Source organism: Symsagittifera roscoffensis, chromosome 8 (assembly GCF_963678635.1).
Source record: "Symsagittifera roscoffensis chromosome 8, txSymRosc1.1, whole genome shotgun sequence".
NCBI classification, from domain to species: domain Eukaryota; kingdom Metazoa; phylum Xenacoelomorpha; order Acoela; family Convolutidae; genus Symsagittifera; species Symsagittifera roscoffensis.
In genome coordinates this window covers 53,086,351-53,098,849 of record NC_087069.1, presented here as the reverse complement: position 1 = coordinate 53,098,849, position 12,499 = coordinate 53,086,351, and the positions used below count along the sequence as shown (strand labels likewise).

Here is a 12,499-nt window from a genome sequence, read left to right as displayed (position 1 = left end):
TTGACTTTGTTTGTTTTGTCTTTTGAATGATTAAAATAGGTTTGCTACGAACATGTTTCAATTCTGAAAATTTTATCAACACGTAAAGCTTGAATTGAAACTTATTTATCCATCTGAAAATATAATATTTATCCATATAACAGAGAATTTTTTGAAAAATTCGGAAATATAGATTTTTGTGTTGTACATATATATCATTTTAATTCTTACCCAGTTTATAGTAAGTTCTTCTTGTTTCCTTTCTTTAATGTTTTCCAATCTCTTTCAAATGCATTTCTAGATCTCTTTCTTTTTGTCGCTTTCGTTGTTCTCTTCTCTTTCTTGTCTTTTTGTTCGAACGTTCGTCATCAAGGTGGTAAAACTTGTTGAGGACCATTGTTTTATAATCTATCGGCTCACCGAAGAGCAATGATTCTATGGGATTCAATGACGCACCATACGGATTTTTATTTGCCTGGAGTTGATTAGCTTCAATCCCGCTTGAAGTCTCACTGATTCCAGCTTGTGCCATCGATTCATCGTAGGGAGATGTTGATGATACCAAAAGCAAACAACTTTCTAATTGATCTCGAATGAAAGACAAATCTTCACTTCTTAACTTAGGATTTCGTTGCAATACGCTTTTCAAATCGCTGACCAGAATCCTCGCGTCTAGTTCTGAAGTTTCGTCTCTGAAAGTTTCTGCGCTTTGTTCGACGTTTGAGGGTATATTTTGTACATATGGCTGAACTAGACCAGAAACTCCTGGTTGAAGTCGGGGATTTGTTCCGCTCGAATAGCCGAAAAGGCTCATTGCGTTAAATCTGAAAAACCGGTGAAGATTTTAAGCAATTACAGTTACATAGCCCATTTAGAAAGCAGATGTTTTTATCAACTGATTTTTTAGGCAAGTTTTGCTGAACAAAAACCAGCATATTAGTCTCCGCAAACTTATATTTTGTTTTTAGTGCAGAAAATATTTCCGAAAGCAGCCTTACAAATAGCGGATCAACAGTAAAAAATTCCACTTCTAAACCGGTTTTGGGGGAAGAGGAGAAAATATGATTTTTTTTTCTGATATAAAATATGAGTATGGCCTAAATATATTCAATCAACAGTTTTAATTAGACAAATTGATTGAAAACATACGTCGTTTTGCTAATTAAAAGCATAAAATTGCAATAACGCATTAAAAATTGTGAAAGCCAACTTATTTTGTGTGTATGAAAGAAGTTAATGGTTTAAACAGAAATTGTTTTCAAAATTAATACTTGGCCAGGAAAAAAATCTACTGTAGGTCATTTGAGTTAGCCTAAAAGTGTAAAGTTGGATCTGAAAAAAAAATTGGTTTGAATTTATTCTTGACATTGAAAAAATCAAAAGCCGCGGCGCAGATTTGAGCCATTCTACGCTTCCTTTTGAGTTTGAAAGGAAGTTTGTCTGCTTGCTGACCGCTTATTAGTAGGAGTTTTTACAAAGTAAACAAAATTGAAAATTAATATCAATTGAATAAAAGATTGCTCGAATCAGGGCAAATGCCTGAAAGTTTCTCTCAAACAGTTTCTGGAACGAAAGTCTGATAACTTATAATTACTCAGGTGTGATTGTCTTTCCTACCTTAGATCCAATGTCAGTATGTGTGGTCTGATTTGGAAATTTGGAAATCAATTTTGAACAATTTTGAGGACGAGAGAATTCTTGTCTCATAAATCTGCGCAGTTTAAATTTTATATATATATATATATATATATATATATATATATATATATATATATATATTTGAATTCACGAGGGTCATACCATTCTCGGTGTTAAGATGTTTTTATCGGAAACCCTGCTCTCGATCGCCGAAAATGTCTGAATAAAAAACCATCCCCAGCCTAAATATTTCTTTACTTTCTTCAAAGTTCGGAACAATAAAAGCTAGACGAAAATAATTGTTTTTGTGTTCGCGTATCAAAAACGTTCTTATGAGAAAAATATCAGATTGTTTCTTTAATTTTGTTTTTCGCTGCTATTTGATAAAGATAATTATGGTTTTATGCAATTTTTCAGCAATGCAGTTCTATGCTTTCTTGCAAATCAATGCAGCAATGCTTTACTATCAAAGATGTTGGTACAGAGTTCGAATGTCCAATTACTTTAATAAGACGTGCTGTTTTCTAAAAATTGTTTTAATGTGGTATATGTAATATATATAACCTGAAAGGTATTCAGCAATTTCGAATCGATAAGACGTATCAAATCAACTGAACATTGACTTAGTTTATGTTCAGTCCAATTATAACTTTTAAATGAAAACAGGTGCTATGAAAATAAATGGTATATGTTTTTTTGACGCTTAGGAAAGTTTTAAGCTTTTTGCAAAAACTTTATTTTTTTTCTCACTAACTACTCTAACGACTTTTAAAAAAGAGTTGCCAATAGCAGGACCACTGTCTGCCTGCAAAATCCTCTCTTTCAAAAACTTTTTTCTACAGGCTTCCGAAATTTCTATCGTGAGAGTTTTCGACCCATATTTTAGGACTTTTTTATTTTATCCAAAACTACCATCCCAAATCTGAAATTTTGGGCTCAATGGAGAGAGCATTTTAAGCTAACGCCAAATTTTTTCACACAACGAGTTAGTGCCCTCGGAAAAATCAAAATCTAGTTCCCGAATAAAAGGCACTTGCTCCCGCAAGAGTAAAAAACGGTCAAAAAATCAAAAATATCTTAAACGGGAACTAAAATTTTTCCCGTAAATAGTTTCTCTTACAAGAAATTGCATTTAATATTGAATTTTAACAGCTTTCAGGCTCCTTAGCACTTGGCCTGGATGCAACGCGGTCGCTTTTTCACCCTAAGCTCTGGGACATCGCTTTGTTTTTCTTTCTGTATGAATCAAATTGGTTTTTTTTTCCGGTAAAAGTTGAATTGTAGGGATTTCGTTTGTCTGCTCAAGTTTTGTCAGCTTAGGTGCCACATCACGGACTTTTCTTGCGCTGTATATAACTTTCAATGAAGTGCAAGTGCAATTGTTTTTCGTTGTAGTTCAGGGGCACTTGAATATTAAAAAAAAATTTTGTAAGTCAATTTTTTTCGGTTCAACTGATTTCTGCGTTGTTTCCGCTTCGAAAGTTTTGTCCCGTTGCTAATTAAGAGTAATGCGAACGTAATGAAGACGCTTATATAGTTCTTGTTGATTTTTTTTTCCAGGTTTTCAGGAAAAGTCTCTAATAACTACAGATTTACCTATATTGATGCATATTGATGCATTTATGAATGTACAGGTATATACCTACTTTTTGAATTCAATTGAAATTCATCTGTTGAAAGTGACCTTAATAGCAAGCACTCTCCAAATACGAACGTGGAAATCGCTCGAAAAAACGTGAACAATTTCTAGTTTCGAAATTTGAATTTAATTTTTAGAATTCCAGCGGAATATAAATCTTATATATTGATCCAGTTTTCTCTAATTGGGTTTATATTATCAAAAAAATATATACGCCAGTCTTAATTTGTTCTAGAAATTCGAAGAGCCTGAGGGCATCTATTTTTTTCTTTGAATTTCCAAAGTTGAGATTTTTTCAAGAAAGTTATGTTATTTTTGTTTATTTGCGTTCATTACTTTTTTTCCAACTGAATTTTTTCCTATCTTTTATAAATCAGACGTTTCGCTCGGCATGTTTTTCTTAAAATCCTGTTTGATAAAAACAGGAATTTTGAATGCATGGAATTGGGTATACTAATTGGGAATGCATGGAATTGGGAAATACTATCGTATCGATTTTCAAAAAAAAAAGAATATCCTTTTACACAATGTCTTCAGCCTTCAAAAAATATTTTGGAGGAATATCTGACCCAAAACCATCGTCCTATTGTTTTGGGTTAAGCGGATACAGCGGGTTGTGGTAATTCCCCCACCCCTGCGCAAAGCATAATGGCCCTCGGAAAAGTCTGCACTCAAAAAATACCCTTCCAAATCTGAGATTTGTGTTTCAATCTGTAGAACAGGTTGAGTGAAGTTTCTCTGTTAAAGCGGTTCTGCCCATTTTTTATCACAAAAAGTGCTGGTCCGCGGAAAAATGTTTTATATTTTTTTGACGGTTTTTTGAAATTTTTTCACTTCTCTCGAAAAACCCATATCTGAAATTTTGGGCTCAAGGGAGAAAAAAGGTTGTTGGAAGTTTTCCCGCTTTGTCGGTTATACCCAAATTCGTTAAGAAAAAAGTTACCGTCATATTTGTGATTTTTCACTTTTTTGGCTTGTGTTGAGAACTACCTTCTCAAGTCTTGAGATTTTGGGCTAATCGAAAAGCGCCAATTTTTTACTCATGAGGTTATGGTACACGGAAAAGTCTTCTTTTGTTTCGTTTTTTGAACTAGTTGGCCTTTCTCGTTAGCTGCCCTCCCTTATCTGATTTTAGGACATACTCGAAATAACAGGTTGCGTGACTCCCTTCTGCATAAGCAGATACGCCCAAATGTTTTCAGATAAAAAGTTATGATTCTTGAAAATGTCGTATTTTTGATTCGTTGACAGTTTGGAAGTTTTTGTGTTTTTTCTATAACTATCCTGCCAATTCTGATATCAAAGGTTTTATCGAAAAACAGGTTGTTGTAAGGCTACCTGCATAAAGGGCCACTACCATTTTCTTGAAACTCGTTGGCTTATCCCGAAAACTACCCTTATAATTCTTAGGTTAAATGTTTAATCGAGAAACCCGGTCACGATCTACTTTGAGCGTCACCTTTCTGACTTTTCTTTAATACTACCCAAAAAAATCTGAGATTAAGGGCTCAACCGTAAATACCATTTGAGAAATGTTTTTTTTCCCTTAAAGCTGCGACTCGTTTACTTTCGTTTACTTTAAAAAAAAATAATGTCCTTGGGAAAATTCACACTTGTTTTAGTCGAGAAACAACTAAGATTTTGAATAAAGCTCAATTTTGAAAATACCCGGCATCAGTGTAACAAATTCAAAAAAATTTCAACAGGTTCTTGCAGCTTTAACTGAGACACTAATTTTCTTTTATCGAGACATACAAAAAGTTTGGTTCAGCCTGTTTTTTTTCCACTTCATTTTTTTAACACTAGCGTCATCTTAATGAATTATTAAGAGCCTTTTTTTCTAATCCAAGTCGAAAAGTTGGTACCACTTTTGGGGCAAATTACACCTTTTTGATAGCATGTGCTTTGACATTCGAATAGTAATAATTTCACACAGTTGATGCATTTTTAGTTCATCAAATGAACTGAAAAAAATGATTTGTTTCAAACAACATAACAATAATGAAAACTCCATTTCAGAAAATTTGTATCTCAATATATCTCGCATTTTTTTGAAATGCATAATTTGTTGTTGATGTGGCTTTATGCGTAGAATTTTGTTGCATGCAAAATTTGCGTGGATTGTTTCAGCTTGTTATATTCCAAATTATTACTTGGAAACTGGTGTCTATTCGCGTTGGCAATTTGTTGGCATATGTAGCTGCTTTATTCGTGACTAGTGTTTGTCGGTGGTTAAGCGAGCGTGGTTAAGTGGTTAGTGCGTGAGACTCAAAATCTCTTGATTGCAGTAGGTCGCAGATCGAATTCTAGACCTAGCCTAATTTTTGCTTATTCGAGGCTTTTTTCTATTTTTATGCACTTTCTAGAGCTGATTTTTGTAATGTTTGAGCTATGCCTCTGTGTTATTCTTTGCTTTCGGTATGCTTACATATGCTTAACGTAACGTTTTTAACGCAACTTCAAATTAAAATAGTAGATTTTGTCAATTTTTACAAAAAAAATTCTTGTGTTTTTGAACGAAGTGATTTATCGCTTATTTAGGTAGTGTTGTCGTGTTTTTCCCAGGAAGCTAAAGATAATCGTCGCACAGTTTTTGGCTGGTGTTTTTCAACCGTAACAAAAGAAAGTACAGTTTTTTTATCCAGAAGTTTTACTGGTAATTTTGCTTAATTGTTTCTCTTGATGTACCCAGCAGCGGATTCGTGGGGTATTGTTTTGTGATTGATTTAATTTCAATTTCAGTTCATTTCTTTTGTTAAACGCAGGGTTACATGTTGTTAACAAGATGTTATTAACATATCTATGTTTAACACGTTATTAACAGATAGCTTTTAACAATTCGGGCTTTCAATTCGAATGCATTTTTTTTATATTTCATCAAAAAAAGTTCGTCGACTAGGCCAATGCTATCTCCTCCAGTGCTGGAGTCGAGCGGTGTTTCTCAACTCTTGGAGTTATCTATGGAAAACTCCCGAAGTTCTTGTGGCGTCAAGAAGGCTGGAAAGCTGGCTTATCTCTTTAAACAAATCAATGAGTGTTTAAGCAACTCAATGAGTGGTTTTAAAGCTAAAAATTGTTTTTAACGTGTTTTTATGTTAACATGTTAAAAACCTTTGAGTTAACAATATGATCTTAATACAGACGGCAAACTCCTCTATCGATCAAAAATGTAATGGCCACAAAATATGATCTACTTCTAGTTTCAAAAGATTTCCCAGCGGATTAAATTGCTTTACCTAGTGATCCACTTTTCTGGAAATGGGTTAGTTCTATCAAAAATTGTCAATCATGGATTGTTCGTGAAATTTAAAGAGCCTTAGGGCTACATATTTTGTTTCTGTGAAATTCGAAAGTTTTTGTATTCAAAACACAGTCAGTATTTTTTTTCGGTTACCTTGCGTTCATTGACTGTTTCCAACTGCCTGTTGACTAAGGTTTTTTATAGTTGTCTTCACATTTTTCTGCTAATTTAACGCAAATTACGCCTTTTACTGGCCAAAATTCTCCCCGCGCATTAAAAAATCCAGTTTTGATCTCCAGTAGGAAACATAGCATTTTTATTTAGAAAAGACTGTTTAATTGTCATTAAGTACCGCTCGCAGCATAACAAGCTATCAGTCCGTTAGACGCGAGATTTTTTTCGGTAACTAGTTCCCATGACCAAGCTATCTGACGGTTAAGTCAGTGCCGCTATTGAAATGACTACATTTTTGCCTTTTCCTTCTTAATACGCCATTAGAGTTTCAAAAACCTGGCTTCAATATATGTAACCTGGCTTCCTCACTTGGTCTGGATGAAGTGCGGCTGCTGTGGCATCATAACTTCTGGAGTTCGAGTCCCGGCTGGACCTTATTTTTTTGCAGTATGTATGAATTTGAGTTTTTTCCGTAAAAATTGCCTTGTCGGCCAATTGCTTATGTTTTGTCGGCTTAGTTGCCACATCTTGTATTGTTCTTGTGCTTTATGCAATTTTTCTTGCAATTGCAAGTTTTTGTAGATTTTTGGTAATTTTAATTTTACTAGCCCTGGCTTGCATATTTTCTTTAATTGCTTTTTACCTCAAATTTTTTTTCGTTCTAAATGGTTTCGGCTCTCATGCTCTGTCGGCTTGTTCAAGTTGTTTTGAGTCTATTGTAGGGCAATAATTGGTTATTTTAAATAAGTTCGGGTCGGCTGTTGTGCAAAAGCTCAAGTTTTTGAAACCTAATTGCTCAAAGTTTTTAATGACGCAAATTTGGTATGGTTTTTCTCCATGGTGGTCTACCCACATATGGCCGGCTTAGTGGGCACTCGGCAATTAGTATAAGTGTATTTAATGCTTGTTTGTTTCTCTTTTTTTAAATTGAATTTTTAGAAAAAATAATCGGTCTCTGTTTTTTCCGTCTCTGTTCGCTATCGTGCAAATCTTTGCTAGCATTGTATCGCAATTGATACGAAGCTCCGCTTTGCCTCTGTGTTGCTTTAAAATACTTGATTACGGTTACTGTGTTTTTCATATAATTAATATTATTATTATGATGTACTGAGTGTAAAACACAAAGCGTACCTCCTTCAATGTCTTCAATCAAATATTTAAAAGCAACGTTAAAGTGTCTTAAGTTTTTTGTGCTCACGAGTGTGATTAGCACTTGTCATATCTATCTCAAATAGCTTTTCTATTTGATTTTTTGTATATTTTTGGGAATGATTTCCAGGCCCACTGGCACAAAAGTGGAACTCGAGTAGCCTGTGGATCAGCTGACAAGTTCGTGTATGTGTGGGACACTATAACTAGACGCATCATGTACAAACTACCAGGACACAATGGATCCGTCAACGAGGCAAGTTGAAGCTGGAGTGCAATTAAAAAGTAGACTCATACTCGTCGAAAAGTAAACAAATAAAAATATTAAATAACCAGAATCGAGATAAGAACAAAGATAGCAAGTTACTGTGCAAATAGCACAGAATTTTCCGACCATATTCTTTGAAAAATACAAAAAAGGTTTTCAAATTCGTATTTTTTCTGCGTGGTGTGATAAAAAGATCTGAACGAAAAAATAAACTTGGGCATAATCGACAATTGGAAACAGTTTTTTTAATAGAAAAATGATTAGAAAAGCGAATAAAAAATCGTAAAACTATCAAAAAAATTTTCTGCAAAAATAATTGAGAATTTTTTTTTGATAATTATACGATTTTTTGCAGATTTTTTTTTGACGTTTTTGATTCCAAAAATGGCGTTAAAAAATAAAATTAAGTTTTCACGGCTTAAATCAAGCATAAATAACCTATTCTAAGCCTGGAAGCTCACCCTTTTTTTTAGCTCGCAATTAGGACAAATCAAAAATTTCTCTCGACACTGGGAAAAATTTTTGCAGTTTTTAATGTCGTTCAAATCACGATTGAAAGAACTTTAATGTGATACATCGCTCGACCCAGTCCGATGATTATTTGTGGTATATGATTTTGCGTGGAAAACAAAAACATTTTAAAAAAGTTAAAACATCCGAATACAAACTTCCTCCCCTTTTTCCAAATGATCGGAACGAAAACACGTTTGATTTCGTACGTTTGATTTCTTAACGCGATTTTGATTGCTTAATGCAGTATTTGTATTCTTTGCGACCTGACTACTTTATGAACTGTATACGTAACCGTTAAAGCTTTTTTGATATCAGAAGCAGAATGATTGAATTATTGGTGATAGGCTTATTCCTTAGAAAAATCTAGACGTGATAGTTTAAGCTGCATAAGTAATCAATTGTTTTTGCCGACTTTTTTTGCACAAAATTGTCTTAGGTCTGCTTATTTCTTTACTTCATATGCTTTTTTTGCCTTCCTTCACATAGTTGTTGGTATTTAATGCACTGTTGTTTCGAGTGTAAAATTGCAAACTCGAAAAGTTCGAAAAAACACGAATAATTAATGGATCAATAAAATGCAATTAAGCGACAAAAAAAATTACTGTGAGAATCGGAACTGATCTTTTTGATTGTTTTGTAAAAAAAGTCGACAAAGAACCAAAGAAGAAAGTAGTTGATTTGTTCAGATTATAATTTTTCAAATCGAGTATTCGGTTTTCTTCAAAAATTGAGAAAAGTAGATTGATTAGCAATAGAACGAATTATTTCTCTGAAATGAAGTAATTTTTTTTCTTTTTTATCTAGGTCGACTTTCACCCAACAGAACCAATCATAGCATCTGGATCCAGTGACAAAGTTATCTACCTCGGAGAACTCAACCTATGACGGATTTCGGCATCATTTTGTCTCAAAGCTCAATGAACTTTCTGTTTTTGTCTTGGAAATGATTTATTCTTATGACAGAAGTTAGCTGCCAATAAATGGTGTCAATTGCGAAGCTAAGATACTTAGTTAATAACTAGTATCAGAAAAAAATTTACGCTTCCAAAATTGAATTTGGATCCTGACTCGAAGAACTTGTCTGAAGAGGCAATTATGGTTGACGATTTGCAATATTGATGGAAGACAACTTCAACAACCTTTATGGTTCATTTGTTAAATTGAAAATTTATTTCATTATTTGTCCTGTTTGATTTAAAAATAGTGTTTTGTCTTTTGAATTGAATATATTATAAATTGAGAAGCAATCGTAAGTATTCATAGATATTCATAGAAACATCTCATCGTATCATTGTGTATCATGTTAGCTGGAAAAACTCTAAGCATAAAAAACTTATTAGGAATCGATGAATCTTATATTGGTTGCAACTTTTTTGTTCCGACATTGAAAATGGGGAGGAAATTTGTATTTGGGTGTTTTTTTTTCCACGCAAAATCAGGTACCACAAATAATGATCGGACTGGGTTGAAAGATTTATCATATTAAAGCTATTTCAGTCGTTATTCGAACCTGTGTCGAGAAAAACCGGTTTGAAATTTTTGATTTTTCGTCTAATTTCGAGCGATTGAGCAGGCTTACATTAGCTTATTTATGCCTAATTGAAGCCTTGAAAAATTAGTTTTACTCTCATGAAGTTATTTTTTGGAGTTTAAGCAGCATCTTAGGAATAAGAAACTTTTGGCAAAACAATTTTTAAAAAAATTGAAATAATTTATTTTTTTTGTTGTTCTTGTTTTTTGTCTTCAAAAATTGTTTACCAATTTGCATATTTTACAATGACTGAGAAAAATGCATCAGCTTTTTTTCGCTCAGATTCCTTTGTCACACCAAGGCGAAAAACCGACACTTATTGGAAAAATTGTTGTAATTTCCTAAGACTGGTCGGAACATTCTGTGCTACTTGCACAGTAACGGGCTATCCTTGTTTTTTTTAGAATTATTTCAGGCTTAAATTTTATATAGGCTCAGTTTTACGCGGGTTGATTCTTGATTTCCTTTTGAGGGTCGATGAACGTAGTTCAGACTCTTATATAGGTCGCGATGATTCTTTTTACTTTAGGCTCTAATTTAATTTACTTTTTCGCGCTGTGACTTATGATTTCTTCAAGTTCAGTTCAATTTCTTTGTTAAACCGAAGGCAAACTCATCTATCGTCCAGCAAAAGTGAAAAAGTCACGAAAAACGTGATCGACTTCTAATTTCGAAAATTGAGTCTGATTATTAGATTTCCCAGCGAAATAAATCTTTACCTGGGTTAATTTAATAAAAAAGTGTCAATCTAAAATAGTTCTAGAATTCAAAGTGCTCTAAAGAAATCTAACATTTCTTTTGAAGTTCCAAATTTGGAGTTTTTTTTGCAAAAAAAATAAGTCATAAACGAAATTTTTTTCAACAAAAAAAGTTTTTTGTTTATTTGCGCTTGTTGACTTTTTTCCAACCGTCTGTTGGCTATGTTTAAATTAACTTTATTTCTTTTATTAAACGGAGGGCAATTTCCATTATCGATCAGGAAATTTCAAACGTCACGAAAACGTGATCGAAATCTTGTTTCAAAAGTGGAATTTAATTATCAGATTTCCCAGCGAAATAAAAGCTTTACCTTCCAAATTTTTCAAATTGGGTTACTTTAATCAAAAAGGTGTCAGTCATAAATGGTTCTTGTAAGCCAAGGAGCATTAAGAGCATATATTTCAATAAACTAGCTTTCTTATTTGCCTGCATTGACTCTTTTTCAACTGTCTGCTGGCTTTTTTTTTGAAAATTTTCAACATTCGAGTTTCAAAGAAGAACAAGTCAGTATTTTTATAATATTTCTTTGCGTTCATTGACTCTTTTCCAACTTTCTTTTGGCTTTGTATCCGAAGATTCGTATCAATAATTTATTTTCCATTGAGCTTCAAGTAATTTACTAAGCAAACCGCTGGGAGATCTTGACTCAAATATTGAGTAAGTTCCGGTCATAAATAAAAACGGGCGAATTTGTAGGTACAATAAGTGTTTTCATTTTTTTGAATCACAAAAATGTTATGGGGTTAAATTTATACTGGTCTAATTGCAGAATTTATTTTTCTTTTTGGTAATTATTTTTATTGAGCTTAAGACCCTTTGTCCGGAGGTTTTTTGGTTGCTTATTCAAATTGATTTGTTCTTTTGCTGCATTTAATCCGGCTTATTTTTCATTGGTTTTTGTGAAGCAATGCATGCAGACTATACGACACTTGAATTTAAAAAACATTTGATTGAATTTGGTCAAAATTAGACATCAATCTGTCTTATCATAAAAATTTGGCTTTTTAACTCTCAATTCTTGAGTATCAGCTGTTTTGTGTGCGTATTCAAATTAAGAGTTGTATAAGTTTTAAAAAGTAACATAGACAAATCTATGTCCAGCTGTTTTTTTCTTCAATTTGATATACATCAATCTAAGTCTAAGCAACTTGTGTACTTTTGTTAAACGAATTTAATCATTTTTCGTTTCGAAAATACTCTCTTAATCTAAGCTTTTATCAGCGTAATATTAAATTTTAATCAAACTTAGACAACTTAGGTTTCCAACTTAGATTCGAAAGTTAATCATCTTCATTTTACGGCTAAATTGCGGGACAAAACGAAACTTGTGACAGTTTTCGGACTTTTTGACAACGCATTGCGACTTCGATTGGCAGCTATTAAATCTGAAAAAATAGTCGTTTGCCCAAAGAATCCGTAGTTTATCTTACTAAAGAACAAATTATGGTCTTTTTCAATGCTAATATTCATTGAACAGGCTTGACCAGTTAAACGTGGTAGCATTCGACTTAAATCTACCATCTACCTGATTTTACCTTGTGTTTGTCGAAGTCACTCAAAGGTGGCTTTGGATAAACCAGCAAGTTCAATTAGAAGAATTGAGAGATA

At 33.2% G+C, this 12,499-nt stretch overlaps 1 protein-coding gene across 1 annotated transcript in view; it reads left to right on the top strand.

Moving 5' to 3' along the window:
- LOC134853387 (U5 small nuclear ribonucleoprotein 40 kDa protein-like) overlaps positions 1–9,844 on the top strand; it is a 35,858-nt gene extending 26,014 nt beyond the window's left edge. Inside the window, exons 6-7 of the mRNA XM_063869378.1 lie at positions 7,951–8,076; positions 9,406–9,844. Coding sequence (XP_063725448.1) covers positions 7,951–8,076; positions 9,406–9,486 — 207 coding nt within the window. The 3' untranslated portion in view covers positions 9,487–9,844. The remainder of the gene's footprint in view (positions 1–7,950; positions 8,077–9,405) is intronic.
- The last annotated feature ends 2,655 nt before the right edge of the window (positions 9,845–12,499 follow it).